General features: G+C 40.2%; 1 protein-coding gene across 4 annotated transcripts in view; it reads right to left on the bottom strand.

Annotated features, from left to right (window-relative positions):
• Nucleotides 1–15,782, bottom strand: part of pi4kab (phosphatidylinositol 4-kinase, catalytic, alpha b) — a 162,684-nt gene that overhangs the window by 61,468 nt on the left and 85,434 nt on the right. For all 4 annotated transcript variants that reach the window (XM_069932626.1, XM_069932623.1, XM_069932624.1 and 1 more), the window contains 6 exons: nt 12,669–12,758; nt 11,410–11,529; nt 6,012–6,104; nt 4,598–4,754; nt 3,379–3,506; nt 949–1,107 (listed from right to left, as the gene is read on the bottom strand). In XM_069932626.1, the coding sequence (XP_069788727.1) occupies nt 949–1,107; nt 3,379–3,506; nt 4,598–4,754; nt 6,012–6,104; nt 11,410–11,529; nt 12,669–12,758 (747 nt within the window). The remainder of the gene's footprint in view (nt 1–948; nt 1,108–3,378; nt 3,507–4,597; nt 4,755–6,011; nt 6,105–11,409; nt 11,530–12,668; nt 12,759–15,782) is intronic.

The following is a 15,782-nucleotide window of genomic DNA, read 5'->3' as shown; positions in this document are numbered from 1 at the left end:
ACAGGTTTACAGCCATTTAGAGAAGGAGAATTTGGGGAGGGATGAGGATTTTGGCAACCTTGAATAAAAATGGAATGGAATATCCATCAGTTAGAAAATGTTGTAGTTCTCAAGAATGTCTTGCAACTTTTAACAAGTGCCATCTTGTGTTCACCAAGAGTCAGTATGTACCTTACATGTAACACTACATAGAACCGTGCATCTTGGCACCTCACAGTTCAGCGGGCAGCAACCTCCTTTGAAGAAGACCACAGAGCCCACCTCACTGTCAAAAGACAAAGGAGGAAAAACCCAACACCCAACCCCAACCAACCAATTTTCCCTTGCAACCGCTGCAACCGTGTCTGCCCGTCCCGCATCGGACTTGTCAGCCACAAACGAGCCTGCAGCTGACGTGGACTTTACCCCTCCATAAATCTTCATCCGTGAAGCCAAGCCAAAGAGAAAAACATAGAATACAGGCCATTCAGTCAACGATGTTGTGCAGACCAAAATAACCTACTCAACAAAAAGCTTCCCTATCTCACACCCATAACCCTTTATTTTTCTTACATTCATGTTCCTGTCTAAGAGTCTTTTACATGTCCCTTTTGTACCAGCGTCCACCACCATCCCGAGCAATGCATTCCAGGCACCCTCAGAATTACCCCTGTCATCTCCCCTAAATTTTCCTCCCCTCTCTTTGCACAGGTGGCAACTGGTGTTCTCCCCAGGCAAAAGGTGTTGGCTATCCACCCTATCTGTTGCCTCTCATAATCTTGAAGACCTCTATGAAGTCACCTCTTATCCTTCCTCACTCCAAAGAGAAAAGCAAGCTGTTAGCCTTGCATCACAAGACACATTCTCTAATCCAGGTATCTATCACACTCTATGCAAAAAAACTTATCAAACAAATCCCCTTTAAATGTTTGCTGCTTTCACCTTAAAGTTAAACAGTTTGGTACTTGCCTCGATCCAGATGTGGTGGGGTGTAACTTCTGGTGGACAGGGCATGGGCTGGCTCTCCTCAGACGCTGCCAAGGGATCAGCTTCTCTCTTCTCTTCAGAGAAGAGGCCAAATTTCTGCTGCACTGTCATTTGCCAGGCTCCAACCATCTCCCGCATGAACTGCAAACAATAACAGTCAGAACAGAAGGTGCTCCTCCTTGTCACCAATGATTGGGCCAATAAGAGTCTAATGCACTTAAGACCAGAGAAACTTGCTCCCTACGCCCAGAAGTAACCAAGAATAGACGGAAGCATTGAGGTAATGGATCTACAGACAAAGCTGGTAAAAATGGGGACAGGTACACTTGTCTTTCAACAACTTTTTTTTACTCAAAAGTTCTTGGCAACTTCTACGCATCAACGTGTCACTGGCACCAAGAAAGCATGCCTGATGTAACTTAATAGCAACAACTAAAGGAAAATAAAAAGCATTCTCCTTTCTCCAATGCGGTTGATGCTAATTCTGGCATCCACTGCAAAACCTGCAGGAACCTCCTAGATAATTTGCTTTGCCTTACATTTAGCTATGATCCACTGGGGACAAAGATAACATACCTATTCATGACAAATGGCTTCAGAGTACCAGGCGTCAGCATGAGATATGTGAGGCAGGGCTCCCTAAAGGCCACTGGAGCTGATCACATCAGAGATTCGGAACCAGAGCCTTGATGGGTCCCTTTGATGCCCTGAGCTCAAGGCCACCACTGGACTAAACAGGAGGCCAGATGATTACAGGGGCGCAGGAGGTGGCAGCATTGAAGGAGGGAGCACTCAGCATCTCTGAAAGGACTCCATTTTGTTTCTCTTTCTCATCTTGACATCTGTGCTGGATTAATGGTGCCTTTGCAGATTTTTTTTTTAAAAAACAGGATTAACAAAGGAAAATACATTTTGTGTGGTTTAACAAAAAAGTCTTCAGTTACTGTGGTTAGTTTACACAAAAACTACAAGGAGTTTGTACGTTCTCCCCATGTCTGTGTGGGCTTTCTCCAGGTGCTGTGATTTCCTCCCACCCTTCAAGAACATTCTGGGGGTGTAGGCCAATTGGATGTAAATTGGGCGGCACGGGCTCATGTTGTAGGTCTAAATTTAAATTTAAAATTAAAAATGTTGAAGAAACTTGGCTTGTCATGCAACATTCTTTATGTAGTAAAAATAAAGACACACAACCACATTTTCGGGGCTGAGTCCTTCATCAAGATATGAGCCAAAAGCAGGCAAGTGTCTGAATAAAATGGTGGGGGAAGGAGCAAAGGCCCACAGGTACGATGGATATGGGTGGAAGGGCAGAAGAGTAAAAAGATGAGGTGATAGGTGGAGGGGACAGCTCACTGAATGGAGGAAAGGGGAGGAGAGCTGCAGAATAGGAGACAAGAGAGATGGGGAAGAGAAGGAGATAGGGGAAGGGCCGAACAGAAACTGTTTGGAGAATGGCCAAACCGAACACTAGGTGTTGCTCTTCCAATTTGTAGGTGGCCTTGGTTTGGCAGTGCATGAGCCATAGATAGATGTCGGTGTGGGTGTGGAATTGAAATTGTTGCACAATTTTGAGTATATGACAATACAAGAACCTTGAACTTGTAACAACTAATCACTGATTCCTTCATCACCATGCCACTGTAGAACTGGTAACATACTTCTAAATGATACAAGTTATACTAATTCAAAACCTTCTTGCAGAAAACTTTTAACTTTTAAACTCCCAATCAGATTTTGTCTGCACAAAATAAAATATAATACACATTTTGAAACCAACATTTCAAGCCACATTTTCACTGCAATGAATGTAGCTTTGCCACTCTAAAGATAAATGGATCAAGACAATTGAAAAGTCACATAGAAAAGATCAAAGGCAATGCAATAAACCTTCCTCTCTGCCCTGTAAATTGCCCCAAGACTTCAGCATCCCAGCATCTGTGGATTATTTTTTCCAAGAATTGAACTTTTGGGCTATCTTAGGATCTATGATATCCCAAAATTAAAATAATGTCTAATAAACATGTAGGTATAAACCTAGAAACCAGTTATAAAGTGATAGAATCACACAACACTGAACAGGCCCTTCAAGTCAACTGGTTCACGCTGACTAAACCCATTTTCTTGCATTTAGTCCATTTCCTTGTATGCCTTTTCTTTCAAATATCCATCCAAATCTTTTTTGAACATTGTAACTTCTATAGTTTCTTCTGATAGCTGGTTCCATATATGGACCACCCACTGAGTTAGAAGGTGGCCCCTCAGATCGTTCTTAAATCTCTCCACTCTCACCCAAGTCTTTCAACAACTTTTTTTACTCAAAGTTCTTGGCAACTTCTACGCATCAACATGTAAATTGCATTGATTATAGGTTTAATTGGAGCAACTTAGTTTTATTGAAGTTGCAATACTGACCGGCACTTCTATGCCATTCTTTGCAGCCAATAGCCACTCCCAGCAGGCTGCAGCAGTTTCCATGCCCATGGCTGTGAACATCCGCAGAGGGGCCCAGCAAAGATGGTGAAGGAGCTGAGGATCACAAACTGCAGCAAGGCAGAAAAACTCAGTAAACAGAACATTTTCCTCCATCATGAAATCTAATTATTCCTTTCAATTTGAAAGGAAGTACAAGGCCTTTAAGTGGCAAGAAACATTTGTGACAAATATGCAGTTTATAACCAATGTGCCACATTTTGGTGCGATTATTGATCAAGAAACCTCCATCCACAGTTCCTTTGTAAATTAAACAGCTACACAAGTAATCACAAGCTCTGTTAAATGGCAGCATCAAGTCAAATTGAACCTTGGAGGCTGCAGTACATCACTATTGCAAGCTCATCTATTGTACAGATACACTATTAAATAATGATAGTGCGTAGCTTGAAGTGCCAATCTTATTGATTTACAAGGAGGAAGATGGCTGGCTCTCAAGTTCACTTTAGTAAGGTGAAGCTCCCCATTACATTTTGAGCGTTCAAATTTTAAAAAAAGTATGCTTTTCATTTAACCTCTTTAATTTAAATTGTTTACATCCCCCTCCCAGTTTCAATGCTCCTTAACTCCTTATTTTGCAAGGATCATAAATTACTGAGTGACAACGGTGGCTGGTTTCACAGTATCTCATTACAAAACAGCTGAGCTGCAAAGATGTAGGTCTTTAACTGTAGTCCTATATTAAAGCTTTACACTATTGTTATTCATCTTCAGCTACAGGACAATCCAAAGAGAAAAATAATATGTTGATCTCTGCTGTGGAGGTGCAAGGCATTAGCAAAAGAAATTCATCCTCAGTTGCTAATGTGCAATATAGTCATAACAGTGCAACGAAGGCAATGAAATAGAATTGCAGCCATGGAATACAACCTGCAACTACTATTCCATTTAATGAGAGGACATTTCATGAATATCAACCCTCGTACTTTGATTTAATGCTTCTAAACCTTCAATGGTTTTTGCCTTTTGACATCTATGCAATTCAATTGCAAAATACTACCACTGTAAAATGTGATGCCCAAGCCTTATGAATACACTTATGACTTCCTCTAACATGTACATAAAAGAGTTCATTAGAACTTCTAGAATCGAGGGATCTACATTTTGTGAAGGAACATGCATTTCTTTATAATCCTCTCACCCTCTCTTCGGATGAGCAAAGCTGTGAGATTGAACATGGATTGCGTGTATGCATCAGTCTCGTCTGATTCCAGTGCATCGTTCAGTTTTTTAATCATGATTTTGTTGAGGTCAGATTGCCAACCAGTTGCTTCAGAGAACTGAATCATTCCTGCTACCTGCAGAGAGAAAGGAGACATCGAAATACTCCAAAACTTGGAACTTGATAAGCCATTTGAATTTAAAGTAATTCATAGAAAGTAAGTCTATGTCGTCAGTTATCCTACTTTGTTTAAAACTATTTGTCTTTTTTAGTGCAAGTCCTGACTGTTATCAGGAGTTATAGTTTTGTAGGGATCTTTACATTGTACTATTTCACAAATTGCCATTATTTATGTGTAACTCAAGGTAGTTGGAAAATCTGTTGAACAGCTGTCATGTTCTATACCTCACATATGTTTGAGGAGAATATTTCTATCAGCCAGGCCCAGTATCACATTGGCATGGTTCTCATCCCACTAGCACATATTCTCGGCTGACAAGGTGTCATGTGGATAATAATGCCTCACTTCCCAAAGACACCACACTGTTGAGATAATCTCAGATGCAAAATACCCCGTGACAATGTTCTAAACAGAGAAGAGCAATGCACGACTATCTCACCCGACATTAACCTTCAACCAAACAACAAAGTATACAGACTGACCAGTTACCATGTTATGAACAGAAACCAGTACACTCAAAAGGACTGGAATAGGCCTAGAGGTCCTTCCAATCTACCCCAGATGATCACAGTGAGAAGCATCATAAAGAGGCATCCACAATGAGCAGCTGAGACTGAGGTGAAACCCCTTAAATAATGAGGGGGGGGGGGGGTAGGGGGAGGGAAGTAACGACAAAGTACCCAAAGTGGTGGAAAATTAATGTAATAATGTACAATGATGGAAATGTATGGATACGACACCAAGGGTGAAAATAGATGATTAACAGTTTTTGTAATTAATTTATTGTGAATAAAGTCTACTTTTGGTTTAAAAAAAAACTTCCTCTCATCCACATGCATCTGTCCATCGCACCTCTTCATCAATAGAAGATTAAAAATCCAACACCAGGAAGGAATTAATCAGGCATTTTAAGTTCCCATGCTCCACTGTTGGCACTAACATTTCACTAACCTCAAGTAAGAGGTTATTTCACCTGCCCCATTGGATTGCATGCAATGAACATGAAACTTTGCCAAGCAATCCATTGCATGCCAGGTGATACAATTCAATTTGAGATCACTCTAAAGAAACCATGAGTGAATGCTACAAATGTCATTTTTAGTGAATAGTTGTAATGTTGGGTGGGAATGAGTAGGAAGCAATTGTCCATCTTAACTCTGGATTCCTGAAATTCAGAGCAGCAAAAAATTTAGGGTAAAAAGCTAAACTTACCTCTCCTGCAGAGCGATTGCGAAGGTTGAGGGAAGACATGAAATTGGAATAGTCCTTCTTCACGCATGCAGGCCTTTCATTTAGCTGAGTAGTCTGCAGATAATTGCACAGAACATGGCGGATATTACAATTGCTTTAGGTGAGCAAATAGGATAATATTATTCAGGGGGACAATTTATTTAGTATTCCCTGACAATTCTGCATGACAAATACTTAGTGATGATGTATTGGCCTAAAATTGAATCTGGGTAGAATTTATAAATTCAAGTAAAACTTCCATTTTAAATAAAAGATACATCAGTAGAAGACTGAAAAGGAAATGGGTGGTGCAGGTTCATGGGCCAAAAGGACCTGTTACCTTGCTGCATCCTGAATTTGAATTTTGGACACTGCGGATGTTGGTAATTTGGAGCAAAAAACTGATGGAAGAATTCAGGAGGTCATGACCCACAGAACTCTTCCAGCAGTTTGTTTTAAAGGGAAATTTGTTAGAGAAAATATCCCTTTTAAATACTTAAATTATTGTAATTTTAAAAATCTTAGATAATAAATAATTAGTTTGTGGAACGTGATAGTAATCTAGAATCCTACACTATTTCATGTTGTGCTGCTTATCAACCTTTCACAAAGTATTTTAATTTTTAAAATTTTTATTTAAATTTTATATTTTAAATTTAGACATACAGTGTGGTACAGGCCCTTTTGGCCCTCAAGCCCACACTGCCCGATTACACCCAATTGACTTACAACCCCCTGTACACTTTGAAGGGTGGGAGGAAATCAGAGCACCTGGAGGAAACCCACACAAACACAGGGAGAACATACAAACTCCATACAGGCAGCACCGGATTCAAACTCTGGTCCGATCGCTGGAGCTGTAACAGTGTTACGCTAATCGTACTGCCACAGATTTAGGATACATAATTATTCATATGGACAATTTCTTTTGTATTTCCAGTATGTTATTTTAGTACATTCTACACTAGGATTTCAGAACATTAGCCATCAGACAACAGATCATTGACAAGAGATCCTAACACATATGCACAGAGTTCCCAAAATACATTTTGTACCACCATCTGTTATCATTCCAATTAAAAAGAAGACATTGTAACTAAAATGGAAACCACGTTTAAGTTGAATTGCATATGTTAATCCACTTCAAACCAGTGCAGTGATATTTTGTTTTGCAAGTGGGACTGTGCCAATTCATTCCCTCAGTAGGTGTCACCATTATATACCTTTAAATTAAATATTTGTCTAGGATATCTGCAGCAAAATTCCAGTCTACATACACAACTCCATTCCAATAATAGTGGAAAACACAAAATAATGGTATCTCTCCAGTGAGGATGCAAACATTGGCCTGAAACCAAAAATTTTTTTAAAAATGAAGTTTTAATGTTGCTAAATCATTAAGTTTAAACCAAATAAAGGAAGATTTTGCATCCCTCCCAAGGATAAGGAGATAACTGTAAGAGTGCATTAAAAATGCAGGGAGGAAACGGTTTCCAGTGGCAGGAGAAAAAGTAATGATTCAAGGAAGCTGGCAAAAAAAATGTTGAGGGGAGTGTGAAAGTTTTTCTTTTAAAATAGAGTTACAATGGCCTAGAAAGGGTGGCACAGTAAGCGTAGAGATTAGTGCAACATTATTACAGCACGGGAGACCCAGATTCAAATCTGACACTGTCCGCCAATTCTCTTCTTTTTGTTGTATCTTCCCTTGTTGCTAGTTCTTTTTCTGTACTTACTATTTCCCTTTCCAGCCGTTCTATTTCCCGATTGTAGTCCTTTTTCATCTTAGTTACATAACTTATTATCTGCCCTCTAATGAATGCTTTCATTGCATCTCATAATACAAATTTATCTTTCACTGATTCCGTATTTATTTCAAAGTACATTTTAATTTGGCGCTCAATAAATTCTCCAAGTTCCTGTCTTTTAAGTAGCATGGAGTTTAATCTCCATCTCTATGTTCTTGGTGGGATGTCCTCCAGTTCTATTGCTAATAACAGGGGTGAGTGATCAGATAACAATCTAGCTTTATATTCTGTTTTTCTAACTCTCCCTTAGATATGGGTTGACAACAGGAACAGGTCAATCCTTGAGTATGTTTTATGTCTACTCAAATAATATGAGTATTCCTTCTCCTTTGGGTGTTGACTCCTCCATATATCCAAAAGTTGCATTTCCTGCATTGATTTAACCATAAATTTGGTTACTTTGTTTTTTCTGCTAGTCTTTTGTCCAGTTTTATCCATCTTTGAATCCAAATTAAAGTTAAAGTCCCCTCCTAACAATATATTCCCCTGCGTATCTGCAATCTTCAAAAAAAATCTTGCATAAACTTTTGATCCTTTTCATTAGGAGCATATATATTGACCAAATTCCAGAGTTCTGAATATATCTGACATTTTATCATTACATATCTCCCTGCTGGATCTATTATTTCCTCCTCTATTTTGATTGGTACATTTTTATTGATTAATATAGCTACTCCTCTGGCTTTTGAGTTATATGATGCTGCCGTTACGTGCCCTACCCAGTCTCTCATATAACCATAACCATATAACCATTTACGGAGCGGAAACAGGCTCTCCTTAATTTATTATGTTCCACTTCAGTTAGATGGGTTTCCTGCACGAATGCTATATCTATTTTTTCTTTTTTTCAGTAAATTTAATAGCCTCTTCCTTTTGATTTGGTTATGTATTCCGTTAATATTTATAGTCATATAGTTCAACATGGCCGTCTCATACTCTGTTTACATTTAATTTCCACTTCCTCATCACCACCTTTTCCCTTTTCGCCATTTTCATTTCTCAGTTTTCTTTTTTTGAACTCACTGTATGACAACACTTCTAAAACATAAAATACTTCAACCACTCCCACATCTAAAATTCCCTTAACCCCAAGTGTCCACCCCCATCTCTGAGTCTCCCCCTGTCCCTTGCCAGGCAACCACAACTCCCCTCTCCATTCGGACTGCGAACCCGTTCGCAAGTGTCAACTGATTTCGCAGTGACTGTTATTCTCTCCCACCCAACCCCCTCCAGAAGACCTATCTTCACATTACAACAAACCTCCCCCTCTTTTCTTCTCTTTTTCTTTTTTTTAAAACCCCTCCTTTTATTCCCCCCTTTCTCCCTTACTTCCCTTTTCTTCCCTCCTTTAGTTCTTACTTATACATTATTTTTACATCTTTATATATAGTTTGTTGTTGTTCTTTGTTCTTGTTATATCTCTTCATCTCTCTTTCTGTCTTGCAGGCGTTCTGCAAATTCTCGTGCTTTCTCTGGATCTGAGAACAGTCTGTTTTGCTCCCCCGGGATAGCTATTTTAAGCACCGCTGGATATTTTAACATAAATTTATAGCCTTTTTTCCATAGGATCGATTTTGCTGTGTTAAACTCCTTCTTCTTCTTGAGGAGCTCAAAACTTATGTCTGGGTAGAATATTTTTTTTTGACCTTTGTACTCCAGTGGTTTTTTTGTCTTCTCTAATTTTATTCAATGCCTTCTCCAATATATTTTCTCTTGTCGTGTATCTCAGAAATTTTACCAAAACAGATCTTGGTTTTTGTTGTGACTGTGGTTTCGGGGCTAATGTTCTGTGTGCCCTTTCTATTTTCATTCCTTCCTGCATTTCTGGCATTCCCAGGACTTTTGGGATCCATTCTTTTATAAATTCTTTCATATCTTTGCCTTCTTCATCTTCCTTAAGGCCCACTATCTTTATATTGTTTCGCCTACTATAGTTTTCCATTATAACCATCTTCTGAGCTAACAACTCCTGTGTTTCTTTAACTTTTTTGTCATTTCTTCCAATTTTCTTTTTAAGTCATTCACTTCCATTTCTACCGCCGTTACACATTCTTCCACATTTTCTAATCCTTTCCCTACATCTGTTATGTCCAGCTCTATTTTACTCACTTTTTCTTCTGTATTTTTCATTTTTCTTTTCATTTCACTAAATTCTAGAGTCAACCATTCTTTTAATGCTTTCATTTGTTCTTGAAAATTTTTTTTATCTATGTACTGTTCATTCATTTTACCTCCTATTCCTCTGTGCAGAGCTTGGTGTTCTTCTTCTTCTGTCTGCTCTTGGGTTTGTGTCTTCTATTTCTCTTCCTTGTATTTGTGTCTCTTCTGACTTTCTTGTTGAGCCGCTTGTCTCAGTTTGTTGGATTTTTTTTTTCATGGTTTCTTGATGTTGTTCCTCTTCTTCTGGGCTGGATATCTGTTGTGTCTCCTGCTTCCGTTTTTCTTTCTCACCCCTCCCTTTCCCGTTGCTTTCTTTATCTTCCAGCTGGGAGCCCTGCTGTCGGGCATCCCTCAGCTGTTCATGCTGTGGAGTTTCACTCCACAGCTGGTTCCCCTTCCTGTCGGTGTTCTCCTTGTCGTGCGCAGTTGCGCACCTCTGTTTGGCTCAGTGAGCCATTTTTGCAGTCCCGAGGTCGGTAGGTCGTGACCCTGCAGAGTCTCCACTAACCTCGGGGAGCAGGCTCCTCTTTCCACGGCTGGTCCCTGCTTTTTCGTGTAGGTAAGGCCTTCACCTTTCTTTTCCAGCGTCTTTCCTTCTTTTTTCCCCATTGTTTTTGGTTTTTCTTTCTTAGATGCCATTTTTTTCACACCTTTACTTTTTATTTGCTGAGTTTTGTGTATCTGGGGCTTTGCTTTTTCTTCACTTTCTTTTCTTCTTTTCTGAAGAGGGCTGGTATTCTCCTACCGGCCACTACTCCATCACATGACTCCTCAAATCTGACACTGTAAGGAGTTTGTACTCTAGTTTCCTCTCACGTTCCAAATTGAATGGCTGTATTCGGGCAGCATGGGCTCTTGGCAAGAAGGGCCTGTTACCATGCTGAATCTCTAAATTACAATTAAATGAAAATATTAAATTAGAAATCTCTACTCAAGTGAAAGCAATTCAATAATTATTTTTAAACAGGAATTGGATACTACTGTACTTGAAGGGAAATAAATCTTGTGGGGGGGGGAAGGTGAAGAGTGTCACAGACTGGATACCTCTTTCAAAGACTAATGATTGACATGAAGGTCACCAGCTCCTACCATACTTTGTCACTCTATTGCTAGCAGCTGGTGATGATTCATTCCCAATGTAGAATCATAGAGAGGGTTGACTCATGCACAATTAGGCCTTCTGACTGCAGGATATTCTGCTCTTATTTGAACTGAGAGAATAGATTTGGGGAAAATTCTGAAAATTCAAGCAAGGGCAGTCAGCTAATTAATACAATTGTTCATCATTCTTGAAAAAACAAATGGTAGTCAGGGATGAAAGAGAAAACGAAGACAGTTTTAGGATCGGCTTCTTCTCATGTCATCACTTGGTTGGCTGGCTCCTTCATCACTGACTCTGGCCCTGCTGTACATACCCCCAGAGTGGTGTTCTGTCTGTTGTAGCTTGCAAAGTTCAAGATGCTCTCAGTTGCCATCGCGAGCCCAGTGTGCTGAGACAAACCATACACCCAGTTCTGGTTCTTATTCAAATATTCCTGAAAAAAAGAGGTATAATACTGACAATCCTTCAAGTCAATTCCAAGCCTAAAACACAATAAAATTGTCCAAACTGAAGGGTGATTTTTAGAATGGCATAATTCCATAATGACTCAAGGTACAAGTACTAAATCTATTAACAGAAGTGCTTAGAAGTTTCTGCATGGGCACATTTTTTCTTGCCTGCCACATGATGGCAGCATTCACTTAATTAAAATCATGAGCACTTCACCAGAAAGCTGGGATCTATTTTCCCCTCAAGCCTGCCTTGTCAATCATTCAATAATCTTACCATCAGAGCATCTTAATACTATCTGCTCATCTTTTATTCATATCTCTGGATACCATTGAAATGGTATATCATTTCCATTGAAATGAACAGGATTGTCGGTGGTATATTTTGGAGGCAAGGGCATGTGGGCCAGAAGGGCCTGCTACTATGCTGTTCGCCTAAATTTAAACTAGTGTTGAGAGGGTTCTGGGAATTTAGGGATGGGGCAAAGATGAGAAGGAGTCCCAAATTTCTACCAACCCTTGTGTGAAAGAGTGTCATAGAGTCATTCACTAAGGAACAGGCCATTCAGCCCAACTCATCCATGCCAACCAAGAAGGCATTCTGGGCTAATCCCATTTGCTTCTCATTTTTCTAAGCCATTCCTATCTAATATGCCTATCCAAATTTCTTATGTCAAAATCTTATCCACTTCTAGTTTCCTCTCGCAGTTCATTCCACATATGGACCACCCACTGAGTTAAAGAATTGTTCCCTCTTAAATCTCTCCCCTCTCATCTTCAACCCAGGCCCTCGAGTTCCAGCCCTCTGCCTTCTTCTTTTCACTCTTCAATGACCCAAGTATATTTTAAGGAACAAGAAGACTTGCCAAAAAAACAAACTGCTGGAGGAACTCAGCAGATCAGGCAGCACCTGTGAAGATGGAGGGATGGTCAACTTTCAGGTTGAAATCCTGAAATCTAATACTGCCTGTCCTTTCTTTCAGACTTGCCTTCCCCTCAATCCTTCCACATGCTCTCCTTGTGCTCTGACTCCCACCCCAAACCCTGCTGAGCAAACCTCCTCATGAGTGATGCCCATCCAGTGTAGGTACAACAATCAAGGACAAATCTTCTGACAGCATACCTGCAGGTGGGACTTGGTGACTGATGGAGCCCATTTCATTGCCTCCTGTAGTATCCCACCACAGCGAGCGGCAAAGTCCCGGACGATACTCTGAGGGAAGGAAAAGGTCTCAACTTTTAACTAATTGACTGCCATTAAATCTGAAGCACAGAACTGATTCTCTAAAGAGTTGGATAGCCACTTGAGGATCACACAGTCACAGGGTTACGGACAGAGATATAAGTGTTGAGATCAAACACAGCTGCAAGGAGTCAGTTCAATAAAACATGGTCCAAAAAAAAAAGCTGGAAACAGTCAGTGTCTGCGGAGAGAGAATGTTTGACGTCAGACAGCAATGTCTAACCTTGCCAACCCTACTAAAGTTGGGAAGCAGTGTGCCTTCCAACATTAGCAGGGTCGGCAAGGTTCTGACCTGAAACATTAACATTCCTCTTTCCACAAATGCTGCCTGACCCGTTGAGCCTTTTGTTTTTATTTCAGATTTCCAGCATTGCAGGGATTTTTTTTTAAATATACAATTCAAATTGCTTTCTCCCACATTGCATGTTTCACTGCTTCAAAGATACAATCACCTAAAATAACTTTTAAAAATCATGTTATTAATATACCAGGGTGATTAGCATCTTCTTTTAAATGTACACGTGTAGAATCTCTGACATACACCTACATATCTAATCATGTGTTTGTATCTTCATTTCTCAAACTTCTGCCCAGGCAGAACAAGGACAGACTTTCCACCCCAGCTTCCTCATCCAATACGTTACCTTCCAACACTTCTGCCAACTTAAACATATAACCATATACGCCCTCTTCAGGCATTGGTCCCGGTAGATCTTCATTCAATAACGATGGGTGAATTCAATGCAGGTGGAATCTTATTGAAATTGAAAGCAAGATTGTTGTCCTGGCACCACACAACCAGATTCTTGATCTCCAACTTGCTTTCTGACACGATCCCAGCACTGGCCACATCTTCCCCTTCTCATCCCTATCTGCATTTTGAAAGAATCAGTCTCTCTGGTTCGAGCCATAGAACATTACAGCACAGAAAACAGTCCATTTGGCTCTTCTAGTCTGTGCCAACCAGCATTTCATTAGTCCCACTGACCTGCCACCATTCCATAACCTTCCAGACCTCTCCCATCCATACATTTATCCAATTTGTTCTTAAAACACAAGATCAATCCCACATTCACATCAGATGGCAGCTCATTTCACACTCCCACCATCCTCCGAGTGAAGAACTTTCCCCTAATGTTCCCCCTAAACCTTTCAGTTTAAAACTATGACCTCTCGTATTTATCTCTCCCAATTTAAGTGGAAAAAGCCTACCCATATCCACTCTGTCTATACCTCTCATAATTTTGTAAACCTATATCAAATCTTCCCTCATTCTTCTACGCTCAAAGAATAAAGCCCTAACCTGTTTAATCTTTTCCTGTAATACAACTCAAAGACCCGGGAACATTCTAGTAAATCTTCTCTGCACTCTTTCAATCTTATGGATATCCTTCCTATAGTTAGGCAACCAAAATGGACACAATATTCCAAATTTGGCCTCACCAATATCTTAAACAACTTCAACATAACATCCGAATTCCTGTACTCAATACTTTGATTAATAAAGGCTAAAATGCCAAAGGCTTTCTTTACAGCCCTGTCAACCTACGACGTCACCTTCAGGGAACCATGTATCCGTATTCCCAGATCTCCCTGCTCCTCTGTGCTCCCAAGTGCCCTATCATTTATTGTATATGCTCAACCTTGGTTTGCCCTTCTAAAATGCATCACTTCACAAGTGTCTGCATTTTAAACTCCATTTGCCTAGTTGGTCTAGATCCCTTTGCAAACTTTGAAAATCTTCCTCGCTGTCAACAACCCCTCCCATCTTTGTGTCATCAGTAAACTTCCTGATCTAATTTACTACATTAACATTGATATGTACAACAAACAACAATGGTCCCAGAACCAACCCTGAGACACACTACTAGTCACAGGCCTCCAGTCTGAGAAGCAACCATTCACTCCGTTCAAAAAGGCACGAGGTTGACGAAGAGGACCTTCTCCCTTCTCTTCCCACACATATCTCCGTCCCCTAAGGCACTTTCCATTATGTGCAGAAAGTGCAAACCTTTGCCTCACCTGTAGCCCTGGATGGAAGTGAGGGAGGGACGAGATTTATCAGCATATTGTCTGACCTGATCTTCTGCATTTGGTGCCCCCATTTGGCCTCCTCTATATTGGTGAGACTAAACGTTTTCACCAAGCTGGAACTCCTAGTTGTCAACCATTTCAATTTCCTTTACCATTCCCACAGTCTGTCCTCAATCTCATCATTGACAGGGTGAGGCCAAATATAAACTCGAGGAAGCTCACGCCATATTTCTCCTGGACAGCCTGAAGTCCAATGTCATGAACATCCATTTTAATTTCCAATTTTAGGTAATCCTCAGATCCATCCGGTTCCACTGTTTCCATCTCTTCTTTATTCTTTCACCTTCCCCCTCTTCCAATGATCTCTCCCTGTTCCCATGTTACCACTTTGCCAATGCTCGATCCAATAACTTGAGACTTTTTTGTCCCTACCCCAGCTTCTTCTCCCTCACCCTATTATATCCATTTCCCACCTTAGTCCCGATGAAAGATTCCAACCCGAAACACTGGCTGACCACTTCTCCCACGGATGCTGCCTGACCTCTCTTTGCTCACTTAACATGTTTTGTTTTGGCATTTACACAAACTTCAAATGCATCAACTGTGAAGCTGTTAGTGCTACAAAAGGGAATTTAAATATATTATTCCCATTCCACGTCTTTTTGTGACAATAAGGACAGCACAAAACACAAGAAGATAGACAAAGCATTGGATTATGCAATTCCAAATTCACCATGAAAAGTTTAATAAAGACTCATTCATCAATAATTGCAATGTGATCAAGTGAAAATTAACATCAAGCATCAAATCAACGAATAGTCAAATAGACAATCAAAGCACAGGAAGATGTCCTCAATGTAATAGTGATGCTATAGGTCAAAATGCTCCCTCTGGTGGCAAGGATACATTCCTGCAGACACAAGTTATTTTTTCCGTTTCGAGATTTTGTCAAGAGTACCT

This window comes from Narcine bancroftii, chromosome 4 (assembly GCF_036971445.1).
Source record: "Narcine bancroftii isolate sNarBan1 chromosome 4, sNarBan1.hap1, whole genome shotgun sequence".
NCBI lineage: Eukaryota > Metazoa > Chordata > Chondrichthyes > Torpediniformes > Narcinidae > Narcine > Narcine bancroftii.
The sequence above is the reverse complement of the archived record's forward strand: the minus strand, read 5'-3'. Positions and strand labels throughout refer to the sequence as shown.